The sequence below is a fragment of the Pteropus alecto genome, unplaced genomic scaffold (assembly GCF_000325575.1).
Source record: "Pteropus alecto unplaced genomic scaffold, ASM32557v1 scaffold74, whole genome shotgun sequence".
In the NCBI taxonomy this organism is placed as follows: Eukaryota; Metazoa; Chordata; class Mammalia; order Chiroptera; family Pteropodidae; genus Pteropus; species Pteropus alecto.
This window is the reverse complement of record NW_006436291.1, coordinates 4,588,971-4,602,682: the sequence shown is the minus strand read 5'-3', so window position 1 is coordinate 4,602,682 and position 13,712 is coordinate 4,588,971. Positions and strand designations below refer to the sequence as shown.

General features: G+C 41.4%; 1 protein-coding gene across 2 annotated transcripts in view; it reads left to right on the top strand.

The window, feature by feature from the left end:
- EDRF1 (erythroid differentiation regulatory factor 1) overlaps window positions 1-13,712 on the top strand; it is a 35,090-nt gene that overhangs the window by 10,686 nt on the left and 10,692 nt on the right. The window contains exons 10-19 of one of the 2 annotated variants that reach the window (XM_025047526.1): window positions 1,730-1,877; window positions 1,960-2,068; window positions 2,328-2,439; window positions 3,888-4,106; window positions 6,069-6,140; window positions 6,430-6,580; window positions 8,446-8,634; window positions 8,943-9,143; window positions 10,482-10,700; window positions 12,503-12,726. In XM_025047526.1, the coding sequence (XP_024903294.1) occupies window positions 1,730-1,877; window positions 1,960-2,068; window positions 2,328-2,439; window positions 3,888-4,106; window positions 6,069-6,140; window positions 6,430-6,580; window positions 8,446-8,634; window positions 8,943-9,143; window positions 10,482-10,700; window positions 12,503-12,726 (1,644 nt within the window). Of the gene's footprint in view, window positions 1-1,729; window positions 1,878-1,959; window positions 2,069-2,327; window positions 2,440-3,845; window positions 4,107-6,068; window positions 6,141-6,429; window positions 6,581-8,445; window positions 8,635-8,942; window positions 9,144-10,481; window positions 10,701-12,502; window positions 12,727-13,712 lie in introns of both variants that reach the window. The other variant, XM_006912863.3, reaches the window with a different exon arrangement.

The window sequence follows — 13,712 nt, the reverse complement described above, 5'->3', positions numbered from 1 at the left end:
GCTAAGGAGTTTGGACTTGCTTCGGTTGGTACTCTGGAGTCAGCGGAGGCTTTGCGCCTGCGCCGTGAAATCCAGTGTGTTAGACTGTTGATTTGGAGATGGCCTGAAGGACAGACAGCGGGGAGGACTTGACACAAGGAGGTTGGTTAGACATTGCTCTGCTTTTGCAAGTAGTGCAATATGCTCATGCTGTACAGGAACTACTAAGAATAGACAACAGAAATAATGTCCAGCGTTTAATGGAGCGCTTGTTCTGGTCCAAGCATTTTGCTAAGTGCTTTCATACATGCATTACCTTATGTGATGCTCCTGTCAGCTCTTAGCTGCTTGCATACTGTTACTCACTTGATGGGGAGGGAAACTTGAATATCAGAAGTTCAAGTGAGTTGCCCAGGGACACATCGGTAGTTAGTGATGGTGTCAGTATTTGAACCTATTACCTGGCTGAGGCCATGCTTTTACCCATTGAACTCCAGCTCAGTGATTTTTAACCTGCAGTGTGCATCAGGATCACTTGTGAACTCTTCAAAACCATACCTGCTTTAGTCTCCTGTGTTTTAGAATAGACGAGAGCTTCAGACATGATTCCGATTTGCATTCTTGTTTGAGACCTACTCTAACACCATCACTCTAAATGGCAACATTTGTTGAGAAGCCATGCGTGAGGGAGAGGGAGACAAGTCCAAAGGAATTTCAGGGCTTAGCGACTCAGGGACTAGAATAAAGGGGGTATCGTTGCCTGAGATGGGGACATTGAGTTGGCTTAGGCAGGGAAGGCGGTATATTTGTTTTCATTTTGAATTCAGTTTGAGGAAGGCATTTGAGTGAGCATTTTGAAGTTGCAGGCATTAGAGAAGATGGGGCTAGAGAAATAAACGGAGGTGTCATAGTGCTGGAGTTTATCACCAAGGGAATCTGTTCAAATCAACCATTGGCGCTTTCCCTGTAGGGGTGAAAGGAGAGGGCTTCAGACAGCGTTGGGGGGATCCAGAGCAGTGCCGTACGAAATCCTAGGAACAGCATGTTAAGGAAGGAAATGGCAGTTCGGGGCTTCAGAAAACCAAGAAGGATGAAAATCAACCTTAGCAGACTGTGTTTGGTCTTATTTTCCAGTTGATTTGAAGTTTCTAGTCTTACAGTCCTTGAGAAAGTGTGGTAAGAGGCGTTTAGGGAAGTGTGGACAGAAGACAAGCTACAAAAAAATACGGAGGTGCTTTAAAAATAGTGGCAGTAATGTCCACGCAGCCTGTACTGTTACTGCTGCCTCCATCCCCACCCCATCCCCACACTGCCTTTCTGGGAAGGAACAGAGTCCGCACTGTCTCCTGGGGAGACTTCCCAGGCAGTTCTAGTGTCTGGGGGAGAGCTTACTGCGTGGAGCCTACTTTCATTTCCCGTCTTCTCAGTTGCAAACCACTGGGGTAGCATAGAAGAAAGTATTCTGTGCAGTTTGTTCCATGTGAGAACAGAAATAAGATCGTGCCTAAAATTGTGGTGCAAGATCAGGTGATGATTGTCTCTTGAGAGTGACTCCTGGTGGATCGGCGGCGTTGCCTGCAGGATGTGTCCGATGCCTTTGCGATGCTGGAGCGGTAAAAAGATCGAAAACCATTGGTTAAATTTCGTTCATGCTGCATAGGTCTCTAATTGCGGGATATATTTGCTTGCTTTTTAATAAGAGACATGTCGTTGCCTAGGTTTCCCTTAAACTGTCTTCTGTGTTTTACAGAAGTATGAAATGATAAAGACAGAAGAGATCCCCAATTTGGAAAACTCTAATTTTTCTACTAAGGTCATAAAAGACATTGCACAGAATATTTTATCGTTTCTGAAATCGAATTGTACCAAAGAAGGGCATACCTACTGGCTATTTAAAGGTGAGCCAATTCTCGGATGAGTGATTGATTCGAACGACTGCTGTAAAATGAAGTTTATTTGTTTTTGTGTTTGTTTTTTCAGCAAGTGGCAGTGACATAGTGAAGCTCTATGATCTCACTACTCTTTGTGAAGAAACTGAAGACAAATACCAAAATCCATTCACAATGCCAGTAGCTATTCTCTTATATAAGTGAGTGCTTTAAGGAGTGAAGATGAGGAAGTAGCCTTATGTAAAATTTTAAAGTGTACAGCCACACTATCTAAGCCAAGGTTTTTAAATACTTTCAGTTTTTCATAGTTTAAAAAACAAAGTATATATGTTTGTATGTATGCATATGTGTATACGCACTCACATATGCACATACAACAGACTATACCAAAATAAACTTGGGTGGGGGTGTAAAATACTACATTTAGTTGTTTCTTATGGCCTTTAAACACTTTTTTAGGGTTGCTTGCAACATGATGATGAAGAAGAATCAAAATAAGAAACACTATGGGACTATTAGAACATTGCTTCTTAATTGTGTTAAACTGTTGGACAAAAGCAGGCATCCTCAAGTAAGATTTACATGTATATGCTCTCTCAAAAAAGTTCTAGCATTCTGACAAGAGAATCGTTGCCTGGTTCGTAATCTGTAAATACCTGTCTGATATGGTAGCCAACATCCACATGTAGCTGGTGAGCACTTGAAATGTACCTACTCTGAACTAAGATGTGCTTTAAGTATAAAGTACAGAATTTTGCAGATTGCGTGTACACGTTGCATGTTGAAATGGTAATGTTTTGTAGTTATTGGATCTAATATTAAAATTGATTACACGAGATTTTTAATACGGCCACTAGAATATTTAAAATATCGCGTGGCTCGTGTTCCGTGTTCCTCGAGTCGCACTGTCCTGTAAAGGTAGCGCCCGTTGCAGTGCTTTCTTCCCTTTGTTTTATCACCACTTAGAGGTGGAAACCGATTCTACAGTATCTCAAGATCTGTTTACGCAAATGGACATCGTTAACCACTGTTAACATAAGTAGGGTTCACATCCCGAACTTCAGTATATAAAGGCATCTCTTAAGATAATCCCCCATCACGTGCCCCACAATTTCACAGTACCCGTACTCTCAGGGGTCTGAATGTGACAACTGTATTTTTGGTATAAGGCTAGTTGTAGCCAATTTAAAGTGGAGAAGGTATGTAGTATATACAGTTTTTTTCAGATCTAAGTTTTTATCATAGCCACATCCAGTTTAGAAATAAAGATTATCCTAGAGACCAAACCAAGAGAAACCCTATTTTGAAGAAAAATGACAAGTTTCAGATTGAAATATCTAATGCCGATTGAGATGGCATTTAGTGTACATTAAATGGTGTAAAGAGATGGCATTTAGTGTACATTAAATGTGAAAGTTAGAAAATAATGTTACACCTATTACATGTCTGCGATTAAGAATTAATAACAGATAATAGAGTGAAATAAATGGCAATATATACATTACCATTTTCAGAGGTACCAGGATAAACTTTTCCTCATTGAGCTATTGGGAGTTTTTCCCTTGGAGTCATCCTGGATTGTGTAGTAAATGTTACTTGTCTGTAAGATAACTTTTAATTTATAGCTTATAAAGAGAAATTCTGGTTTTTCAGTTGATAGGGAGTGATATCTTGCTAGTATATTAGTTATGATACCCCTTACATAAAAACTTCTGTCTCTAGTGAAATGCATACTCTCTTCTTTAAGGGAGAGGGCTGGGGATGGAATAATTTCTGGAAACAAGCACGTCAGCCCATGAGGATGTTTCAGAGTCCAGGGTATTCGTAACTGAACCGGGAGCATGTCTGCATGTGTCACAGGCTGTGGTGGAACCCCACTGTTTGCGGGCCTCCTAGAATTAGCACAGTAATAACTATTCCACCTCAGCGCCCCCAGTTTTCATGACAGCCACACGTATTTCCTTTTCTTTTTATAAGATTATCGCTTCGGCCAATTACATGCTTTCAGAACTTTTCCAGTTGGATGAACCTAAAAAAGAAGAAAGTTCAGAATCTCCTTTAAACGAGAATTCTGATGAAAGTTACAGTGAAGAGGAGGAGGAGACGCCGGACAGCGATGAAAACGGACCCTACGGCTCCAGCGCCGACCCGCCAGACGATAACAAAGCGGTAGCCATCATTAAGTCTGTTGGCGAATTGTCAGTTCCAGAAAAATACAAATCCATCCATCAAATCAGAGTAAGCGTGTTAAAATTTATATTCCAGTGTTATCGATGGAAAAGCAAATAATCATTGATTGAATACAATTAGCCTCTCACAAGATGGCATTACTTCAATAACTCCTGCGTGGTCCAGAGTCAAGTAATCATTAGCTTTATGAATTCTGAGACTTAGACCTGCATGCCGACCTGTAGTGGACACATCGGTGTATTAGTGATTACCTGGGCAGGGTGGCTTGTTGGTTCATGTGTGGGGAGGTCTGGTACGTTGTCCCTGTGCTGCAGGACGGTACTTTCTCAGTGACTGGGCCCACGTCATGTCGATTAGACATGTCTGTCCTGGTCAAGGCCAGCCAGACTCCGACAACTTCCTCCCCATCAGGGTCCTGTCGGTGTGGGTCGTATCGACCTCCTACTATCAGTCTTTTTCCAGACAGTATAATCAGGTTTCAGTTTTCTACATTAATTACTTTCCAGTCCTGCCTCCCTGTGATCAGATCCAGGTCAGCCTGGAAAGAGCTCGGGCTGTTCCTTGGACTGAAATACCGTCATATTTACAAATCATCTCTTAATTTAGGCTCTGAGTTTAACTTTCCTACTTGGAAACTGTACATCCAAATAGGTTTTCAGAGGATACCTCTCTGTCAACCTGAAACATTGCCTGTGTTTCTGCCCTTCTGTCCCTTCACTCCCTCTCCTGTACCCGGCCACACTGCCTCTTCCTGTCTCTCGGGCTCATCAAGGTCACGCCCATGTGAGGCACTGGCATCTGCTGTTGCTTGTGCTCAGAACTTAACCTTCCCGGATCCTTTAATGGCTGCCCTTTTCTAAGCCTTGACCGAAGGTCTCTGAGACCTCCCCTGACCATGCTAGCCAAAGCGTGCTCTTTCTCTCTCCCTCGTAGAGATGTTCTGCGCCCGACGTTCTTGAGTTTGTCTCCGTTACTGGAACGTAGGCTCGGTGAAGGTGTGGACACTCTCGTGTCTCCCATGTCTCGAACACTTAGAGCTCGGTAAACATTTAAATGACTGCAGGACAGAGTTATTTACTGTCCAACCGAATTTCAGTGCTCTCTCAGCCTGAACCCTACAGTGGAGTAAAAAGTTTTTCTGATTGTAAACAAAATGATTAATTCTAAAAGTGACATATATTTGGGAAACTGCATTGTAACACAAGACCAGGAGTTTATGAGGCAGTTACGTGATAATTAAAGATGTAGTGATATGTTAGTTTACAGTTCTTTAAAGAGACAGTGCTTTTTATCAACATGTGAAGCACTCAGAAAATGCAGTCGTAGTATGCACGTAGTGTCTGGTTTGCTTTGCCTTCTTGGTGTATGTTTCGAACCATGGAGTCAGCGTGGCCCCAAAGCCACAGCTGCCGCCCTCACACTCTGTGTCCTGGGACAGATGACCCAACATCTGTGCTTCTCTGTACAGTCAGAGCAGTAATTCCGGCCTCGCGGGATTCACCGAAGTGAAATGCCTCCCAGAGGCCCTTGCACACAATATCACTTAGTAGGTGGAGGTCGTTCGCTGGTTTTGCTCCTAATTAAGCATATAAATTACACAATGAAACCATTGGTGATGCTCGTTAACTTACTGCTAAACTGATATTGTAAGTGGTGTTACCAGGGATCGGTGCTAATTAGAAGCTGAGCTGCCCTAGGAAATTAGATGCACACTTCTCTAAGACATGCCCACTCACGTGTACCTTTTCTGTCGTAACAGAATTATTGAAGCAACATATGTGATGCAAGGTCTTTCTTTAAGATTTTTGTCAGTTAATCTTATATCAGTTTAATCTGCAACTAAATCATCGCTCTAATGTAATCATTAAGTACATTATCTCACTAAACTGAATAGGTGAGCCAATTTTGAAATTGTGGATTGGTACAGTTTTAATAATTGCCAAGAGATGAGAGCTGTGGAATTCGTCACACTGATGGCATAGTACTAACTTCAAACGTTTGTTTCTGAAGCCCAGTTGTGCATTTCCAGTTTGCCATGACACAGAAGAGCGCTGTAGACTGGTGCTTAGCTACGTTCTGGAGGTGAGTTTTGGTTTAGTCTTCATTATTTCAGTGAAATTTGTACTTGATATGTAAATAGCACTTGTTTAGTGGTGTCTAAATGTTATTCTGTATGATATTCTGCTGTGACCTTTTTACTCTTTAAGCATTAAGTGAAAATTAGTTTTTTTCAACTTCTTTAAGTCAAATGTAGTTTTTTTAAGTCTTTTTTCAAAATATAAATTTTAAACATATTCAGATATTACCTTATATTTAGTTTCTAGTTGACCTTCAGTTACATGTTTAGTGAATGTTTCTCCTTTTTTTTAAGGGTTTAAAATCCGTAGACAGCAGCATTAAAAAAGAAAGTGACCTTCCTGCAGCTGACCCCAACACCCCAATCCCATTAAAGTATGAAGATGAATCTACAAGGGGGGGTCCTGAGGGTCTAGAGAAGCAGATGGCCCTGTTTTTGGACAAGAGTAAGTTGAATTGATGCGCAGATAGGCCTTTAGTAGAATAATGTACTAGTCTTTTATCAACAGCAGACTTATGTCGTTAAGGCATTCATTGAAAGGAATTCAGAAAAGGGATATCATGTGAATGGGAAGTAGGGGAAAATGTCTTTTCATTCAAAATATAAAACAGCCAGATCATTCCGATCCTTTATGGGTATTCCTAACGAGCACACTAGGAGCCTGTGGGACTACGGCCTTCAGCCTGGCAGGGTTCTCCTAACAAATCACTCTTCAGCAGAAGTGGTCGTCTGTCTGAGAGCACAGACGTGTGAACCAGACTGCCTAGTTTCAGCTCCTGGTGGTTCTCCATTTTTTAGCCTTGTTTTCTTTCGAAATGGAGACAATAATTGTGCCTACTTAAAGGATTGTTAATGGATTAAATGAGAACATATGTAAAGTGCTTAGAACACTACATGTAGTAAGCACCGTAGAAATGTTAGCTATTGTCATCTTGTGGTACTTAAATAAACTGGAAATGTCACTTATAAATTACCTGTTACTTCTGAGTTACTTATAAGTGCTTTTCGGATCTTCTCTTCACGAGCATCATTTGGGGTTGGGGAGTATGTATATGTCCCCAGCGTTTGCCTCGTACTTCCTTTGTGCCCGGCTTGAACCTGGATGCATTGAGGAGAACCATAGCAGGGCGTAAGAGAGTTCTGTGCCTTTTTCATGTGTTTTGTTTTTTTTTTTCCTGAAATGGCTTTCTGTCTCTTCCTCCCTCCCCGTCTCAGCTGTTGAAAATCCTGCTCATGTCACGATCTCCATGCTCACCTCTGTCCCCACTTTGAAGGACCTAACCCCTTACTGTTCAGTCTTGTGAGCACTTACTGAATCCTGATCTACAGCTTAGCAACTGTTTTAAGTTTTACACATGTGCAGTTGTGAGCCAGACCTTCATCTTACTCACTGGTTTTCTCACACCTCACACACATAATATGTGTGTAGTAGAGGAGGAAGAATGACTTGCATAAAAAAATAATAGAGACTTCATTGCTTTGAAAGACTCATGTGTTGTAACTGATCAAAAAAGTGAGAGATCTTGAGCCTGGGAGACTGGGCCGCATTTTGTTCTTATCTCTGAAATTGCACTTATACTTTGTTGTGGTTTGTTATCAGCCCTTCCTTCTAGTCTGAGATGTCTTCAAGGATAGAGCCACATAACTTCATGTCATTGTTTCTGGTGCCTAGCATAGTGCTTGGCATAAAAGTGATCGTTTGTTGGCTGAGGAAGGTAGTAATGGGCTAGACTTTAAATAAAGTGTATCCTGGTAGAGGAAACAGTCTGCTAAGATGTGAAGTAGGAAAAGCAGGCAACTCTGGGCAGTGAGCAGTAAACTTGACTTTGGCCAATGGCTTGTAGGGCGGAGTCCAGGGAAGTGAACTGAAAAAATGCGACTTAGGAACTGGGGAAGATGCTTGGACGTGATTTACTAAGTGGTGAGAAGCCATTTAACGCTTTAGAACTGGGGTTCCACCATGATTAAAGCTGTGCTTTAGGGAGGTCAAGATTTTGACAGATTGACACCTGGACTGGAGAAAGGAGGCCGATGTCAGTCATGAGTTTTGTCAGTGACCCTGAAAGAAAGCGACAGAGTTGATTGATGGCTGCGGAGAAACAGAGGCCTTAGTAAATCTCTAGGGCAAGTATGTTGAAACACTGTCATTTTGCTTCATGAGGGTGAAGTAGGAAAGCACGGTATTCACCAGGTTTTTTGTAACAGTAGTACCTAAGGCTGGAGTGTTTCTATTAAGAATCAGAAATTATTTTTTACAGTGAGACTTATATTTAAATAAAATGTGCTGCTTTTTTCCCCTCCATGCCGTAGTGGGCTCCCTTCAGAAGGGCAATTATTCCAGTCAATCTGGAATGATCCCTGGTTCTTGGCAACATAAAATGAAACTCCAGCTGATTCTCAAGTCATCGAAGGCCTATTATGTTTTGTCTGATGCTGCCATGAGTCTTCAGAAATATGGACGAGCGTTACGATACATTAAATTAGCTTTGCAGAGCCATGGTAAGTCACGATAAATGAATACATTTTGGTAGGAACTGGGAAGGGATGACAGAGAAGGCATCTGAATGACAGTGAAATTTTACTCATCTCTTATAATTTTTAATTTTAAAACTACTTTTTCCAGCATTTTATCTAGTGTTTTCTGTTCTGAGTGGTTTAATACGTCTTCATTCTGAAATACATGGAGCCGTGTTTAATATCTGACAAAATAAATATAGAGTAGGAACAGCGATTTTCTTAATACTTACTGTGTTCATTAATTTGTAACACTCTTATACTTTTTTCTCCTTCCTCTTCTTTTCACATAGATACTTACTGCTGCCTCTGCACCAACATGCTTTCTGAAGTACTGCTGTTTCTTTCTCAATATTTGACACTCTGCGGTGATATCCAACTAATGCTGGCCCAGAATGCAAACAACAGAGCAGCCCACCTCGAAGAGTTTAATTATCAGACGAAAGAGGATCAGGAGATATTACACAGCCTCCACAGGGAGTCCAGTTGTCAGGGTGGGCCAGGAGACACATCATTTGATCCACATTGGCATTACCCAGTTCAGCTTATGTTTATTGGACTATGTCCAGAAAAGTGGCAGAAATGTTAATATTTTGATATTGCTCTTTTTGTTTATTTTTTAATTTTTAAGTTCACGATCCTGTGTATTGGTATAGAAAATGGTCTTGAAATAGCTTTAGTAATTACACATCTAGTACTAACTATAAAATAAGCTCTAAGACAATTGTGTTGACTTCTTGCATTTGTCTTTTCGTGAGGTTTTTCTGGGTAATCCTTGTAGTCAGCTAACCAATCCATGATTTCTTTTAAAAAGGAGTAAAAATAAAAGTAGATGAATTACCTCTGAATGATTCCTGGGGGCTCAGAAACAAAGATCATCTTTTTTTGAAAGCTTAGTTCATAGATATTTCACTGAGTGTTCCACTCTTTTTGTTACCAGCTTTTAAAACTGGGAAACAGGAGGGTTTAGTTCAGGGCAGCAGCAGAATGCTCAGGACGGCGCTCTAAGCACACCGCAGTTAAAGCAGTGAATGAGATAGAAGGTCGATCTTTTGTAATGTACATGGAGTTGTTTAATTATACTCTTAAGTTGTTTATGTAATTGGAGGATATCCACCTCCCAGAAGGTTTTGGTTAACATCTAGAGAAAGGCATTGGGGGAAGTTTATTCTTTGTTTTTTTTTCTTCCTTTTCTTTTCCCTTCTACTTATAAGTTTCTCAGATTATCATTTTATTTTAATAGACAACAGTCAGAAAATCTTCAGTGTGTTTTTACCACCGGATCATATTATTTTCATTTAGAACACTACTTGGTGAGAGTGACCTTCTCTTAGATACTTGCTCAGCACCCAAGTGTACTCCATTCCCCACTAGATGGCATATGTAGGTCTTTGACAGTTTATCCAGTGCCTTCTCCAGTGAGTCACACTTACACTGACAAACTGTAATGTACGTAACAGTAGTGATTCGAGCTTCATTTCAAGAACTGTTTCTATTAATTCAAGAGAAAAAAACAGCTTACTCAGCATCAGTGGACAACTGTAGGTCTATCCCGATAAGCAAGTGTACCTGGTAAAGTCCAGGTATGGGTAATTGATATTTTCAGGCAGGAAAATATTTAATCAGATATTAATGTCCCAAGAAATTGTAGTTTTTCTAAGTAAATTAAGAGATCTCTGCTTTGATACTTAAAATTTTAAGTGTATTGATTGAATCTAAGTATGTTTATACTATATTGAATTTATTCGTTATTGTCTTAACAATACCAGATTACTTAGAGACTAAAGAAGGGTTTACATGACTCACGGTAGTGTTTCTTTTTTTCTTTTAAGGATTTGCATGGGCAACTGATTTGTCTACAGACTTAGAAAGTCAACTTTCAGTTAGTTGTAAATGTTATGAAGCTGCTAATGAAATCTTGCAATTTAGTGACTTAAAAAACCAAAATCCAGAACACTATGTACAAGTATTGAAGAGAATGGGTAACATTAGAAACGAGATCGGTGTGTTTTATATGAATCAGGCCGCTGCGTTACAGAGTGAGAGAGTAGGTAAGTATCTGGAGTTTTCTTGTTTGTTCTATTAGAAAGTCACGCTGATTTTCTGCGGTTCAATCAAAGAACTGCAGTGCTTGATTTGATGTCATAAAGAGGTGCTCTGTTAAAAAATACTCTCAAGAAATAAAATTAGGGAAAAGCATTTCCCTTTGAGATTCATCATTTCAGTGTCCTCCATCTGATGGGTTGAAAGGTGAATTGGATAAGCAACCTCTGCCAGGCTCGGTGCTGGATATGTGCCGGCTGAAATATAGTTCTCCCCTGAGTCGAGAGCCAGATACGAATATAGTACCACAGAAGAGTGGGGAAAGGAGACATGTATTGACATTGCGGGGTTCTTGGGAGGCTTTGGGGAAGAAGGTGTCGTTTGAGCAGTCGGCACGTGATGTGTAGGATGTCAGCGGGCAGATAGGGAAGGGGAGGGCTGTCCACTGAGTAGGCAGCATTGGGAAGGAGCCAGGGGTGTCAGTCTGGTGGGTGCTAGAGTAGCAGCAGGTCTGTCATTCAGAAGATGAGGCGTTCGGCTGGGCCCTTGTTGCGTTGGAGGTACTTGTGGGCAGGGCGGTGAAAGGTCTAATTTAAGTAGCCAGTTACAACATGTGCTCAGGGACGCTTAGGTTAGCAGGACATAGGCTGGGAACCATCTGCATAGGGGAGATAGTTGAAGCCATGAGAATGGATACGAAAGTAAAGGCTGGACACAGCGAGAAAGGTAAGGGGCTGAGATGGAACTGAGGCTAGCAGGTGAGTTGAAAGTGTTATTATGTGCTTGTTGATCTGTGAACTGTGCTTGACATTGGGAATACAGAGAGTTCCTTGCCAGTGGAAGAACCTGTTTTCTTAAGAAAATTTTTGGGGTGTGTGTGTGTATATATGTATATATATGTATATACATGTATATACATGTATATATACATATACATATATGTGTATATATACATATATGTATATGTATATATACACACACACATACACATACACACACACTTTTCACTTCCTTTCTTCCTTCCTTCCTTTTTCTCCCTCCCTCCCTCCTTCCCCTCTCTTCCTTTCTTCCATTGAGATATAAGAACCTGTGCTTTTAAGGTGCCTCTGGAGAAGGAAGTCAGCAAAAGAGTGTGAAAAGTGGTAGTCAGAAACTCTGGAGAATTGGGTGAAACACAGACTGCACCTCTTAAAGCCCCATGGGACCTTATCTTTTGAATCTTTGTAAAATAGTGCTTTGCTCAGATGTGTTTGTTTGCTCACTGTAGTATCAGCTGGTTAATATTGAAGAAGGCTGTGGTCGAGTGTCATATTAGTTTGCTTGGCTGCCGTAACATAAAACCACAGACTGGGTGGCCTAAACAACAGTTATTTCTCACAATCTGGAAGCTGAGAGTTTGAAATCAGCTGTGGCTACTGTCCTTCGCTTGCAGATGGCCACCTTCTCACTGTGTCCTCACCTGGTCTTTTCTCAGTGGGTGTCCCTGGTGTCTGTCTCTTGTAAGGACACCAGTCATGTTGGATTTGGGCCCCACCTTAAGACGTCATCTAACCTTAATTACCCCCTTCAAGGCCCAGTCTCCAGATACAGTCACATTTAGGATTAGGGCCACAGCACAGATTTGGGGGTTCGGGAGGGCACAGTCTTGTCCAGAACAAGTGTGACAAGAGCGGTCAGTGCTGCTGATCCCAGGTGGCCGCCGTCCGCCAGACGCCCTGTCACTGCCAGGCTCCTCTCGTTGCGTCGAGACTGGTGGGGTTTACACTGACTGATGTCTGCTTATGGAATTTTTTCTCTTTTTTTAATGAAGTGAGCAAAAGTGTGTCTACTGCGGAGCAACAATTGTGGAAAAAGAGCTTTTCTTGTTTTGAAAAAGGAATTCACAACTTTGAGTCAATCGATGATGCCACAAATGCTGCCCTTTTATTATGTAATACGGGAAGACTGATGCGAATCTGTGCGCAGGCGCACTGTGGCACAGGTGACGAGCTCAAGCGTGAATTTTCGCCGGAAGAGGGCATGTATTACAATAAGGTACCGTGCTTGCTCTCGCGTCGGACCTCGTCCACCCACGCCTCCCTCATTTACCTTGGCTGTCGTGCCACTAAAATATTGTAAAATTAAGATAATGATGAAGGCACAAGACTAGACAGATGATTAAAACCCTTAGAAACTAGCCTAGAGTACTAAGAATTTGGTATTGAAGATGACATACTGAATTGGTAGGGAAAAGATGATTATTCAGCAAACCGTGTTGGTGTAACCAGAGTAAAGGCAAATGGGTTAGAGATGGATGCGGAGAAGTGAAATTATAAAGCTGCCAGGAGAAACTATAGCAAGAAGTTCGTTTGATGGGCCAGGAAAGGACTTGCCCAGCATAACACAATAAGAAGCGGAAATCACAAAGGAAGGGATGGATAAATTTAAATGTGTGAAAATAAAGTTTTCTAAATGTGCAACAGAAAGCAACATTGAAGAGCAAATCACAGTCTAGGGGGACTCTTTATAGCACACACGACAGATCAGAGGTTAGTAAACCCTTGCCATTGCAAAGGACAGTTAAGAACCATTGAAAATAAACTGCCCCAATAGGAAAAAAGGCAGATAACCCTGAACAAAAAATTCATACATGTGAAAAAAGCAAATGGTTAATGTGTAAGGAAAATTTCAAAATTTTAATTTTTATGGAAGTTAAAAATTGAGTTTATTGCTTGCCAGATATTTTTTGGGGGTCGTAACCTCTGATGTCGGCGAGACTGCAAGAGAGCAAGGGCGCGCATTCAGCCAGGCGCTGCTGTCCCCCGCTTGTGGAAGAAGGCTTCGATGAAACCTGCCCCAGTATCTCTTTTTGCTAACTAAAAGAAATTTGAAGAGAATTTTCCTTTTATGAAGAAAGGCGAAAAGTGAAAACCGCATTCAGCATGTGTTTTGCAGCAGGCATTACTGGGGCAGAGTGCACCGGAGCCGGAGCCCCACCCCGCTCTGCTCTTCCCGGGGAAGCGCACTCTGGTCTTGGCATT